Source organism: Jaculus jaculus, chromosome 19 (assembly GCF_020740685.1).
Source record: "Jaculus jaculus isolate mJacJac1 chromosome 19, mJacJac1.mat.Y.cur, whole genome shotgun sequence".
In the NCBI taxonomy this organism is placed as follows: Eukaryota; Metazoa; Chordata; class Mammalia; order Rodentia; family Dipodidae; genus Jaculus; species Jaculus jaculus.
The window spans coordinates 30,040,008-30,053,715 of record NC_059120.1 but is presented as its reverse complement, the minus strand read 5'-3'; the positions used below and the strand labels follow the sequence as shown (position 1 = coordinate 30,053,715).

The window sequence follows — 13,708 nt, the reverse complement described above, 5'->3', positions numbered from 1 at the left end:
AATGGTGGTGTGCACTTGAAGTCTTGCAGGAGGCTCAAGTGAGGAATTTCTTGAGCCCTATAGTTTTAGGCCAGCCTGGGCAACATAAGTGAGGTCCTATCTCTAAACAACCAGTGGATGAACTGATGGTTGAATGAAGGATGGATGATGGATGAACAAACAAATAAACAGAGTTATTGTTTTTGGAACATAGGAAGTGTTCAGTAAGCATTACCTCTGATGGTTATTGTGGGACTTCATAACATTCTTATTGGTCCACTTCCTTCTGGTACAACAGGTCTGTTCTGAGATGGCCTCTGTGATTCAGATATTCAGAACTTAATGAAGTGGATGACCTGATGACAATGTAGAGAAATCATGACAGAAAATATGGTGTGTGCTGGAGCTGTCAATGCTGTGAAGGAAGTTTGGGAAGAAAGAATAAAGAAACACTCTGAAGATGTGAAGCGAGAGAAAGAATTTCAGCACAAGTATGCTATATTTAATTATGCTTGAATTTGTGAACATTCATAATCTTATTATAAAAAATTTATTAAGTATCCCATTGAATTTGATAAAGATTTTATTTTTAAAATTTATGTTAGAGAGAGTGAGATACAGAAAGAGAATTGGTGCTCCAGGGTCTCAGCCACTGTAATTGAACTCCAGATACTGATACCACCTAGTGGCCATGTGTGACCTTGCACTTGCCTCACCTTTGTGTGTCTGGCTTATGTGGTATCTTGATTGTCAAATGTGGGTCCTTAGGATTTGCAGAAAAGCACCTTAACCACTAAGCAATCTCTCCAGCCCAACATTGTTTATTTTTATTTACTTACTTATTTATTTATTTATTCATTCATGTATTGAGAGAGAGACAGAGAGAGAAGAAAGAGGCATAAAGAAAGAGAGAGAATGGGTGCACCAGGGCCTTTCAGCCACTGTGAAGGAACTCCAGACACTCCTTTGTATGCATGTGTGACATTGCATGCTTGTGTCACTTTTGTGTCGGGCTATACGTGGGAAATGGAGATTTGAACAAGTGTCCTTAAGCTTCACATACAAGCACCTTAACTACTAAGCCATCTCTCCAGCCTCTAAGATTTTTTTTATTTAACAAAAAGCAGTGGGATTACAGATGTACTCTACTGCATCTGGCTCTATGTGGATTGTGGGAATCTCAGCTGAGGTCCTCACATTTCTGCTGCAAGTGCCTAGCCCCAATGAGGAAAGAGTAATGCTCTCTTTTGCTGCATCTGTAATAAAATCAGTTCCTACTTTTAATATTTTTATATTGGGCCAGGAATGTAGGTCAGCAGTACAGCATTTGCTTAACATGCATAAGAGTCTCAGTTTTGATTCCCAGCATGATGAAACAGAAGGAGAGAAAGAAAGAAGCAAGGAAGAAGGAGGGGGGGAGGAAGAAAAGAAAGATGAAACTTGAGGGGGAGTTTATAAAATGAATCTTTATTTGTCTTCAGGGCAGAGGCTCACTCTACCCAGCCTGACCTAGAACTCTGTAGCCCCAAGCTGACCTTGAACTCACAGTGATCTCCTACCTCAGCATCTTGAGTTCTGGAATTAAAACTGTGCACCACCATGCTCATCTGTGAAATGAACCTTTTGGAAGCTTTCTAATGCTTAGTAAACAGGAAGTTGACTCACATCCACTGTGCTACATGCTTATAAAAAATGATTTGTGGGCTGGAGAGATGGCTTAGCGGTTAAGCGCTTGCCTGTGAAGCCTAAGGACCCAGGTTCGAGGCTCAGTTCCCCAGGTCCCACGTTAGCCAGATGCACAAGGGGGCGCACGCGTCTGGAGTTCGTTTGCAGAGGCTGGAAGCCCTGGCGCGCCCATTCTCTCTCTCTCCCTCTATCTGTCTTTCTCTCTGTGTCTGTTGCTCTTAAATAAATAAATAATTAAAAAAAAATGATTTGTACATCCTGCCAAGCTTGGTGGTGCACGCCTTTAATCCCAGCACTTGGGAGGCAGATGTAGGTGGATCGCCATGAGTTTGAGGCCACCCTGAGACTACATAGTGAGTTCCAGGTCAGACTGGACTACAGTGAAACCATACCTTGAAAAACCAAAAAAAAAAAAAAAAAAAAAGATTTGTACATCCATGAAATAAATACCCTGAGATCTTAAAAAAGAATTAATTCTAAAACAATGGCATTATAAAAATTACTTTAGGGCTGGAGAGATGGCTTAGCGGTTAAGCGCTTGCCTTTGAAGCCTAAGGACCCCGGTTTGAGGCTCAATTCCCCAGGTCCCATGTAAGCCAGATGCACAAGGGTGCATGCATCTGGAGTTCGTTTCCAGTGGCTGGAGGCCCTGGCACACCCATTCTTTATCTATTTGCCTCTATCTGTCCGTCACTCTCAAATAAATAAATGAAAATAAAACAAAAAAATTTTAAATTACTTTAGAGCATTCTCAAAAAAAAATTTTTTTTGTTTTGTTTTTCGAGGTAGGGTCTCACTCTGGTCTAGGCTGACCTGGAATTAACTCTGCAGTCTCCGGGGGCCCTTGAACTCATGGCGATCCTCCTACCTCTGCCTCCCGAGTGCTGGGATTAAAGGCGTGCGCCACCATGCCCGGCTCAAAAATATTTTTTAATTTATTATTTTATTTATTTGAGAGAGGGAGGGAGAGAAATAAGCATGTAGAGAGAGAATGGGAAACTCTTTCTTGATAAATCAAAATACTAAAGAAATAAATAGATACAGAACAAGTAGCAGTGTGAAGTGAAACTGGAACACACTACTGTGGATGTAAAATAGTGCAGCCAATTGGAAACACCTTGGTGGTTCCTGGAACAGTTAAATATGAAGTTACAATATGACTGAGCAATCCTAAGAATTATACCCCAGGGGAACAAAAATATGTAATTTATCAAAGCCCAAATTACCACTACCTACTTAATTTTTTTTTAATCAATTATGGGCATACTCAGTATGGATACATCACATGTGCCTCATCCCTGCCCCCTTTCAAAAGAGTTCCCTCCTCACTTGGGTCAAAGGTTCTCTCTGTGGGGTTGTGGGTTATGCATTGTGGGAGTAGCAGTTAGTTATTGGGGAGAAGCAGTGCCTCTGGGCATGATGTCCCCACTTGTGGCTGTAACAATCTTTTGGCCCCCTCTGCCACAAAATTCCCTGAGCCATGGTGGGTGTGTTTTAAATCTACTTCAGTGATGGGCTCTTGGGAACCTCTGACCTTGGCAAGTGTTGAGTGTCCTCAGCATCTATCTCCTTCACCTTGGTGCTGATTGTCAGGTTCACCAAGGAATCAGCACTTTTGTTCATCTCTCCAATTCTTCTGTGGTTTCATCTGGGGCTTGGCTGCAGTGCAACAGGTAGTTTATCTCCTTGGGTCTCACTCCCATCTGAAAAATAAAAGCAGATTCTCCAATGGAGAATGAAGTCAGCACAGGTTAAATGTGATAACATTATTAATTTAGAGAGAATTTTATGGATAGAGTTCCTATTTTATGTCAAGATTAATGGGAGCTTGACATTGGGGAGCAAAATCATTGTCTGTCTAGGATTCTGACTTGTTTCCCAGTTGAGATATGAGTTCTTTTCTGCTGAGTAGATCTCTTAGCCAAGGCTGTGTGCCACTTTTGCACTTGTGTGTACATCCTGTCAGGGTGTATGCTTCTAAGTAGCTTAGACCCCAGATTTGCTCAGACACTTGTTTGGCCACATTCCCCCAGTAGCTCATGTAGTGCCTTCTAGATGGGCTACTGTCTGTGGTCTGGCTGTCTTTGGGATTCCAGCCAAGTCTCTCTTGTGTTCCATACCAATAGCATATGGTGTCTTCAGCAGTAGGGTCTTACCATTTACAGCAGGCAGGTAATCAAATACTTTGACAGAAGTCTGTTTTGTTTTGGGGACCTTGTAGGTCTCTCCAATCAACAGCCCATTGTAGGTGGAAACCGCATCCTGGCACTTTGAGTTCCAGGCCAGAGCCAAGGGGAGAGAGAGAGAGAGAGAGAGAGAGAGAGAGAGGGAGAGGAGGGAGGGAGGGAGGGAGAGAGAGAAAGAGAGAGAGGGGAGGAGAGAGAGAGAGGAAAACTTTTAAGGTTAGGCTTCATCCCATTCTCTCCAGGGCAGGCCCTTCATTTCAGGTGTTTCTCCCATGCTCCTGTTGAGGGTTCAACCTTTTCATCTATCTTCAAGGATAACAGTTTCTATGGTATCAGTTCATTTTGGCTTCAGCTTTATGTTTCTCCCTCCCCCAACTTTTCCCTTCCCCTCAAGCTCTTTCCTCCCTCCTGTCTGGGTCTAGACTTGCATATCAACAACCACCTATTTTATTTTATTTTAATTATTTTTGGGGGTGGGGGTTCGACGTAGGGTATCACTCTAGCCCAGGCTGACCTGGAATTCACTATGGAGTCTCAGGGTGGCCTCGAACTCACGGCGATCCTCCTACCTCTGCCTCCCAAGTGCTGGAATTAAAGGCATGCACCACCATGCCAGGCTAACAACCACCTATTTTAAAGCTCTTAATTGGCAATACTTTATCCCACAGAACCCAGTAAATACGACTCTGAGCAGAAGAGTCTGCTGTTGCACACAAAGAAGGGCGGGGGAAAAATATAGAAACATAATCATAGAACACAAAGCCAATTGGTCGTTTCAGAATTATTTTCTTTATAATGCAGGAATAGGAGACAGAACAATAGAAAAATAACCAATTCATTATATCAGATTACTCCAGGTTAACTTTGGGCTAAGAATTAAAACAGAGGAAATTAATCACCAGGTCAACTGAAATTGACCTGTTGAGATCTCTCTCGCGTGCCCCTGATTTTTCAGGAGGTCAAATAACAATTTAGTTTCTTTTTGTGAGACAATTCAGAATGAGTGGCTTTATTTTGATTTTCAGTCTGGCTTGTTTGGATCCAATGCTTAATCTAAAACAATGGTCTATAATTTTTATTTAATAGGTCACACAAAAACATGTACACAAAGGTCCATAGCAGTATTATTCATAGTAGCCAAAATATAGACTTACCCAAATATCTTTCAACTGGTGAATGAACAAACATATGTGGTAGAGCCATTCTGACACAGAAAGGAAAAAATTCCTCATACACACTTCAGCATGGATGGACTTTGGATTATAAGAGGAATCCAGATACAAAAGACATATATTGTATGACCTTTTTTATATGAAATGTGTACAATAGGAAAATCTGTAGGTATTAAAAAGTGATTGTTATAGAAAACAAAAGGTTGTTAGGAAGGTAAAGTGAGAATAAAAAGTGTCTGCTAGCTGGGCGTGATGGTGCAAGCCTTCAATCTCAGCACTCAGAAGGCAGAAGTAGTGCGGGGCTCCTTCCCGCACAGGTAGTGCCGAGGTAAGGACCAGGCCTGCTGGTTCCTCCCTAGGGGTTGAGGGGATGATGAGCGTCGGACGACTCAGAACCTCTCCTGGCCACCGGAGAAAAACCACACTGAGTCGGGAGTCTTTGCAATGCAGGAACAACTCGCTTTATTACTCTGAGCAGTTGCCTATATCAGGTTGGGGATGAAGGCGGGGATTTTAGGGTGGGAGAAGAGGTAAGGGCCAATAGTAAACTTTAACTATTGAAATGGTAATTACAATTACCCGAGGAAGTAGCAGGCCAGAAGCCCTTAGGCATCCTGCTGAGTCATAGCTGGCCAGAGACAGGTCACCAAACTTTAGCTAGGCTCAGGAAGTTCCACTAGGCCTCACGCCTAGGCCTTTCAGGGCCCAACATCTCCCCCTTTTGTTTTTGTAAGAGCATTAGTCACCGTGGCCCCTGTCTTAGGTTGTCCCCCTCTGGGGATCTTACCCGTCATTGAGTACCAGGTGTTTAGCTCACTGAGTCACTCCACGGCCTGTCTTAGGTTGTCCTCCTCTGGGGATCTTACCCGTCATTGGTCACATGGAGGGCAGGGGAGGTGGCAGTGGGTCATCTGAGGAACTTAATTTCTTAGTTGTCAGCCTGTGATATCTCGACCTGATGAGGTTTTATTACCTCTAGCCGCTGGTGAATAAATTGTGTAATTTTGTTAATTACACAAGGCCCAACAGTGAGGATAAGGAGGAGGGGAAGGAGAAGAAGGAGAAGGAGGAGAAGGAGAAGAAGGGGAAGAAGAAGGAGGAGAAGGATGGGGAGGGGTTCAGGTAGAGGGAGGATGTAAGGTGTCATGTAAGCCCGTCTGTAGCAGGTTGTCTTGGGGGTCCCGTCGCCTCCTCTCCATGTCTTCCTGGAGCCTCTTAATCTTGTCCTGGACGATTCCCGATTTACTGGCATAAAAGCAGCATTTTTCCTGTAAAAACAAACATATGCCTCTCTTTTCGGCTGTTAGTAGGTCTAGTCCTCTCCTGTTTTATAGGACTACCTTAGCCAAGGAATCTAGCTTCCAGGAATGATATCTACATCTGGGATTAAGGTGGCTGGGGCACAAAGGCCCATCCAATTGCTGGGCAGAAAGTTACAGGCCATTTTGCCTCCACAAACATAAGCCATTCCAGAAGGCGGGCAGCATTGAGCACTGGGCTCAGTTTTGTTAAAATTACAGAAGGAAATATGAATGTATCTCACATCTATACTGGAATTATTAGGAGAAGGAAGGGCCCAAATGCCCAGAGGAAACATTGGGAAAAGCTGGACGGGGATGGGGAAAGTGGCTGAGCAGCTTTTTAAGGTCGTATGGACAACTGTACTGTAATCAGCCAGAGAGGCCCAGATTGGAGGCAAAGCCAGCAATCCTCCACAAGGGAGGGAGCTATTTAATTTAGCAGGGTAAAGGACCATTTTAGGAACAGTCCTCAGGGGTGGGACACCCCTAGAGAAGTGATTGTCAGTGTCCCCTTGTTCAGACAAATATTTTAGGTCCCTCGCTGGTACCCAAATGGGTCTTTTTTCATCTTGAGGGCAGACACATCCAAACCCTCTCCCTGCTGTGAGGAGCGGATCAGGCCCTCTCCAGGCCCCAGTCAATGGGTCCCTCCATCTTACCCAGATAGAACTGTAGGTAACAGATGAGGACCAATGTTTTTGAAAAGGGGATAATTGTTTATTTTCTTTGGAAAAGTTTAAAATGTTTAGGGTAAATAATGCCTTTTTTAGTTGGTCATGTGGGGGTAAGGACTCCCCCTTTTGTTTTTGTAATTGAGACTTGAGAGTTTGATTATATCTTTCAACTATAGCTTGGCCCTGGGGGTTGTATGGGATGCCTGTGGAATGTGAAATTTTCCAGGTCTGGAGAAAATCTATAAAGGCCTTGCTTATGAAGCAGGGGCCATTATCTGTTTTTATTTGATCAGGTAGCCCAAGAGTGGCAAAACACTGAAGCATATGACTAATGGCATGTTTAGATTTTTCCCCAGCATGTGCTGATGCCCAGCAGGCGCAGGAGAAGGTATCAACTGAAAGAAAGATATATTTAAGGTTTCCAAATGGAGAATAGTGTGTGACATCAATTTGCCAAAGATGATTAGGGCGGAGCCCTCGAGGATTGCTTCCTGTATTTTGAAGGGGGGGTACTTGGAGGAAAGGCTGACAGGACTTACAAGTCCGGACAATTTTTTTAAGGTTTTTGACTGGTACCTGTGGAAACCTGTGCTTGAGACCTCTCCAGTTGACATGGGTCAATAAGTGGAAGCGTGTAGCTTCTGTAATAGTATTACATTGAGGCACAGAAGTCATTTTATCAGCCAAATTATTTCCTTGAGAGAGAAATCCCGGTAAGTTTTGATGACCCCTGAGATGTTGAAGAAAAATGGGATTGATTCTTTGTTTGAGTAGGGAACGAGCTTGAATCATCAAAGGAGATATAGGGTTGGAGTCCAATCTAATATGGGCCTCAACCAGGTTGGGTAATAAATTAACAACATAAAGGCTGTCAGAAAATAAGTTAAATGGCTCTTGAATAGTGTCTAAAGCTAGAATGACAGCAAATAGTTCTTTGAATTGTGCTGACCCCTCAACCTCATGGGAGACTGAATTTATGGGGATAGGCTCTTTTTTCTGTTTTAAAGGAGGGTAAATGACTAGGGAAGCCCCCAGGCACCCTCCATCGGTAAACACGGTAAGAAAGTCAGGGTTAGGTTGAGACAGAAAAAGCCTGGGGGGCTTTCATTCTAACCTGGAGAAAGAACTCATCTATTTGTGGGGGCCATAATGGCAATTAATTTTACCTAGAAACCCCTCGAGAGCCGTAGCAACTCTGTTATTATTTCTCTGAAGCCAGGTGAAATCAGTTATCTTAAAGGGAGTGACAATAAGGTGAGGTTCTGTGCCAAACAACCGGACAGAGGTGTCTCTGCCCTTGATAATGCAATCAGCAACCTGGTTGGTTATAGAATAAACTCTGGGGATCCCACCGATTGAGAGGTGGATCCATTGGATGGGCTCACCTTCCTGGGCCAACAGTGCAGTACATAATGTTTCCCCAGAGAAAATGTAGAGGGAGATGGGCAAATTAGGATTGAACCTCTTTAAGGTCGCAGTATTTATAGCCTGTTGTACCTTATGAAAAATTTGTTGATGACAAGGGGACAAAATTACCTGAGAGGAGAAGTTAAGATCCTTTAGGAGGTCAAACAAAGGGGACAGCTCTTCAGTAGTTATGGGTATCCAAGGCCTCATCCAGTTAATTTCTCCCAAGAGCTTCTGGAGTTGAGGCAAGGTGTAAGAATCCTGAATATAAAGTTGTGGTTTAACAGGTGAAACTGTATCTAGAGTAAGGGTCGAGCCCAAGATCTTAAAGGGAGGCACAGTTTGAACTTTTTCAGGAGCTACTTTAAAGCCGTGAGTATGAAGGATAGTTAGACATTGATGGGTAAGGTCCTGGAGTGTGGAGGAATCCAGGCACCCAAGAATAATATCATCCATGTAGAAATAAAACAGGGTATTGGGGAGATTGAAAAGAGAAGAGAAAATGGATGACAGGTAATATTGACAAATGGGTGGGCTGTTAGCCATGCCCTGAGGCAAGACAGTCCATTCAAATCTCCTATCTGGGCCACAAAAGTTAATAGCGGGTACAGAGAATGCAAATTTTTCCATGTCTCCTGGATGGAGAGGGATAGAGAAGAAGCAATCTTTAATGTCAATGATAGTAATATGGTATATATTGGGAATAGCTGGGATCAATGGGAGTCCCCTCTGGGGGGTTCCAAAGGGGATCATGCATTCATTGATCTTTCTTAAATCATGTAAAAATCTCCAGGACCCATTAGGCTTTTTTATGACAAAGACAGGAGAGTTCCAGGGACTAGTGGAGGGATGGATATGTCTAGCCTCCAACTGTTGATCAATAAGTATGTGGAGTTGGTGTAACTTAGAAGAAGGGAGAGGCCACTGCTCAACCCATATAGGGTTTCCCATTCTCCACTGGATTTTACATGGTGGGGGGCTGTGTAGTGGCCCTTAGAATTGGGGGTATTCATTGGAGTAATTAGGATGACATTCCCTCCCTTCCTTAAACCATTGTTGATTTTTTTTTTTTTAACAAATCATTATAAAAGGCCTTATGATCAGTAGTGATGAAAGCCTCGGCATCTCCAAGGATGTCTTGCCCTAGTAAGTTAGCGGTGAGCCCAGTCACCACGAGTGGGTGGACTTTTCCCTTGTCTCCACCTGGGTCAGTCCAAGGGGGCCACGTGGCAGTCTCCCAGGAGGTGGATTGTCTGCCATTTCCCAGTAGGGGAGGGTCAGGCACAGGCTGCCAAGAGGGGGGCCATCTATTTAAATTACCAAATTTTGCCCCTGGCTCCCAATAGATTTATAACTATCATATATTATAAACTGTACTTAGTTTAATTTTAAAGGTCTCCACAGTCTTGACCAATATAAGATATTGAGATTTGTAAAATTAAACAAGTTAAACACTTAACATATAAAGGCATAGAGTAAACATTTTCATCTGATATAAGGCATAGCAAAGAGAGACTAAATCTCAGCTGGGCGTGGTGGTGTACGCCTTTAATCCCAGCACTCAGCACTCGGGAGGTAGAGGTAGGAGGATTACCATGAGTTTTAGGCCACCCTGAGGCTTCTTAGGGAATTCCAGGTCAGTCTGGGCTAGAGTGAAATCCTACCTCGAAAAACCAAAACAAAGAAAAAACAAATCTTTATTTTTTTTAAATCCAATATCTCTAGCTAAGCATATCAGTCTATTACAAATTTAACCTTGATTAAACTCTTTTTGGGCGTGGGCAGTAGGCCGTAGCCAGCCCTTATGCCAGTAGCCCAGTTCCAACGAAGTTCCCTGTAGTCTTTCTTTCCTCTTAGAAAGCTTATAAGCTAAGCCTCGAAGTTTAATGCTGTCTGTACTTATAATTTTTAAACTTTCATCTGAATAGTCCATAAAATTTGGCTTAACACTCCAGAAGACACATTTAGTTGTAAGCATTAAGTTTATGTCTATTTCTTTAAAATAAAGGTTCCAAAAGATTAACATCCACATGGTCAGGTTCATCTCAGCTTATCAGACAGCTTTAGGTTTGCTGAGATAAACTTCCCGACCAGGTACAGTTTTGGAGGAAGGAATATTTACTGAAGCTTACAGATCGAGGGGAAGTTCCATAATGGCAGAAAAAGCTGGCCTGTCTTCACAGGCCCAAGCAGAGAGAGAGAGAAGCACAAGCCTTTAGAAATACAAAAGCCTTTAGAAATACAAAAGCCGCGGCAAACCGAAGGTGAAGAGAAAGGGAACGAAGAGATGTCGACAAGTAAGTACAGGTTATAGAAGCAAAGTTTAGTGCAGTAAATAGGAAGACTACCTCATAACTTATGAGGGTACGCTCACCCGCAAACACCGATTACCTCCTCAACGACTGCCTCTCACGGGGTGCACTAGTCTGTCGGGGTCCCAGAGCCCCACGTTGGGCGCCAGATGCGGGGCTCCTTCCCGCACAGGTAGTGCCGAGGTAAGGACCAGGCCTGCTGGTTCCTCCCTAGGGGTTGAGGGGATGATGAGCGTCGGACGACTCAGAACCTCTCCTGGCCACCGGAGAAAAACCACACTGAGTCGGGAGTCTTTGCAATGCAGGAACAACTCGCTTTATTACTCTGAGCAGTTGCCTATATCAGGTTGGGGATGAAGGCGGGGATTTTAGGGTGGGAGAAGAGGTAAGGGCCAATAGTAAACTTTAACTATTGAAATGGTAATTACAATTACCCGAGGAAGTAGCAGGCCAGAAGCCCTTAGGCATCCTGCTGAGTCATAGCTGGCCAGAGACAGGTCACCAAACTTTAGCTAGGCTCAGGAAGTTCCACTAGGCCTCACGCCTAGGCCTTTCAGGGCCCAACAAAGTAGGATTGCCTTGAGTTTCAAGCCACCCTAAGACTACATAGTGAATTCCAGGTCAGCTTGGCCTACAGCAAGATCCTACTTCAAAAAAACAAAAACTAACTCAGTAGCAGAGGCCAGTAAGTTAAAAAGGAGATATAAAGGGAAGAGAAAGGAAGGGAGGAGGGTACTTAATAGGTTGATATTGTATATATGTAAGTAGAAGAATAGATTAGGGGGCCAAAGGGCCCAAAGTGAGGTCAGGGGGAGATTGAGTAAAGGAAAGGTGGAGGGAGGGCTAATCAAAATCTAAGAGCATGCAAATAAATCATATGGAATCCTCCAGTTTTGGACAATGGAAAACTCAGGAGCCATAGATCATTGTTAGAAAATTTTAAGTGCTAGGGATGAGATACCTCCAGTGAGTTGTTGGCAAGGGAGGTCCCTGATGGCCCCAAAACATTATAGGCCATTGCCAAGGCCCTTGGTTTCCCACCAGGAATAGATGGCAAGACCCTATTGCTTACGACTTCACATACTTGGGCTGCAAGGCCACTGAGAAATCCTGCTGGAACTGAGCTGATAACCTCCTCCACATAGACCAGCTGACAGAAAGCTGGAAGAAGCCATTCTACATGTAGTTCAATGGGAGAAAGAGATACCACCAGTGAAGATACTCAACAGTGGACACTGCAAGCCTTATACTTTGCCAGCCAGGCCAAATGGGCCAATGGGTGCAATAGTGGCATGTATGTCATGGTGGAAACCAACTGCCCTCCAATTGGACTGGAGGCCGCTCCATGGGGGAAACACATCCCTGATACAAAAAACTTAAAAACAGGGGTAGTCATGAGCCCTAGGGATATAACATCTGCTGATGTCTGGCTAAATGTATATACTATGCTTATCAAACTGCCCAGTAAGCACTTCTCTTACTATTTATACCCTTATATTAATGCTGCTCTCACTTTTGGACTCTATTCATAACTCTGGACTTGTTTGTATAAAAGCGGCACTCCTCATTTTAAAAAATAAGCATAGCCCTCCTTTATCAGCTATAAGCAGATTTGGGCCTCTCCAGTTTTTGTATAGCTGTGTTGGCCAGAGAATTCAGTTGTTTTTGTAGGTCTGCCAATAACTTGGCTATTTAGTGTAAAACATCCATTAATTTAGCAGAGAGGGTATTAGAAAAGTATGTACAGTGCCAGAGAGATGGCTTAACAGTTAAGGCACTTGCCTGGCAAGTCAAAGAACCCAGGTTTGGTTCCCCAGGACCCATGTAAGCATCCATCTGGAGTTCATTTGCAGTGGCCTAAGACCCTGGTGTGCCCATCCTGTTTCTCTCTCTCTATTTCCCCCGTTCTCTCTCTTTGGAATAAATAATAGTATGTAGAGACTCCTATTTCTGCAATTTTGATTGCTATTCATGGGTGCTTCCCAGAACTGTATGGCTTGATATGGTATAGACTGCTACCCAAATAGCCCTCCAATCATGTTTGCCATCACTATGTAGAAAAGGGCTATAGCTATTTTTTTCCCTAGGTTCTAACCCTGTGGGGCCATTGTCCCCACCCCCACTGAAAATACCAGCAACAATACTATTGTCAGACCCAGTTGGATGGAGTAGCATTGTGATTGTGGTCCAGAGGTGTCCTCCATAGACTTCCTCAAGCCTCCTGTGTACATAGGCAAATCAGCTCCAGTGGGAGGATTGGTGTGGGCCTGTAGATTCTCAAGCTTCAGCTGTGTGCACAGCTTCCATGTGTGATCGGAGCAGAACTGCAAATCTCTGGAGTGCTCCTGGCACCTCCGCAGAGGATTAAGAGGAGTTATTCTGGACACTGTTGGACACTGCCTGGATATTTCATAATTTAAACTGTATTTTGACTAGTTTTATAAGTCCCCATAACCCTTACCAATTTTAAGATAGTTGTAAAGCCTTAAGTAGATTTAGGACTGTTTGATAACAGTAACTCCTGTTAAATCAAAATATGTTACATATTTTTAACATATGATGGCACAAAGTAAGCATTTTCATTGTAATAAGGCATAAAAAGGCTGGAGAAATGGAATAGCAGTTAAGGCATTTGCCTGCAAAGCCAAAGGACCCAGGTTTGATTCCCTAGGACTCATGCAAGCCAGATGCACAAACTGGCACATGCTTCTGGAGTTCAATTCAGTGGCTGAAGGCCATGGTGCACCCATTCTTTTTCTCTCTGTCTCTTTTTGCCTCTTTCTCTACCTCATAAATAAATAAAAATAAAAAGAATTTTAAAATATATTTAAAAAAATAAGGCATAACCAGGAGAGACTGGACCAATACAAATGGATAATCATGTTTACCTAAACATAACCAGTAATGACAACCTTTGGATTTTCTATTTTACCACTCCAACTGGGCTGGTCACAACCTGGTCAAACATCCCATCCTGAGCCATCAGTTTTC

At 43.4% G+C, this 13,708-nt stretch overlaps 1 protein-coding gene across 2 annotated transcripts in view; it reads left to right on the top strand.

Moving 5' to 3' along the window:
• Positions 1 to 323: 323 nt before the first annotated feature.
• The window catches only part of Lrrc39 (leucine rich repeat containing 39), a 34,062-nt gene continuing 20,677 nt past the window's right edge, over positions 324 to 13,708 (top strand). For both annotated transcript variants that reach the window (XM_004663947.3, XM_045138843.1), the window contains exon 1: positions 324 to 470. In XM_004663947.3, coding sequence (XP_004664004.1) covers positions 358 to 470 — 113 coding nt within the window. In that variant the 5' untranslated portion in view covers positions 324 to 357. The remainder of the gene's footprint in view (positions 471 to 13,708) is intronic.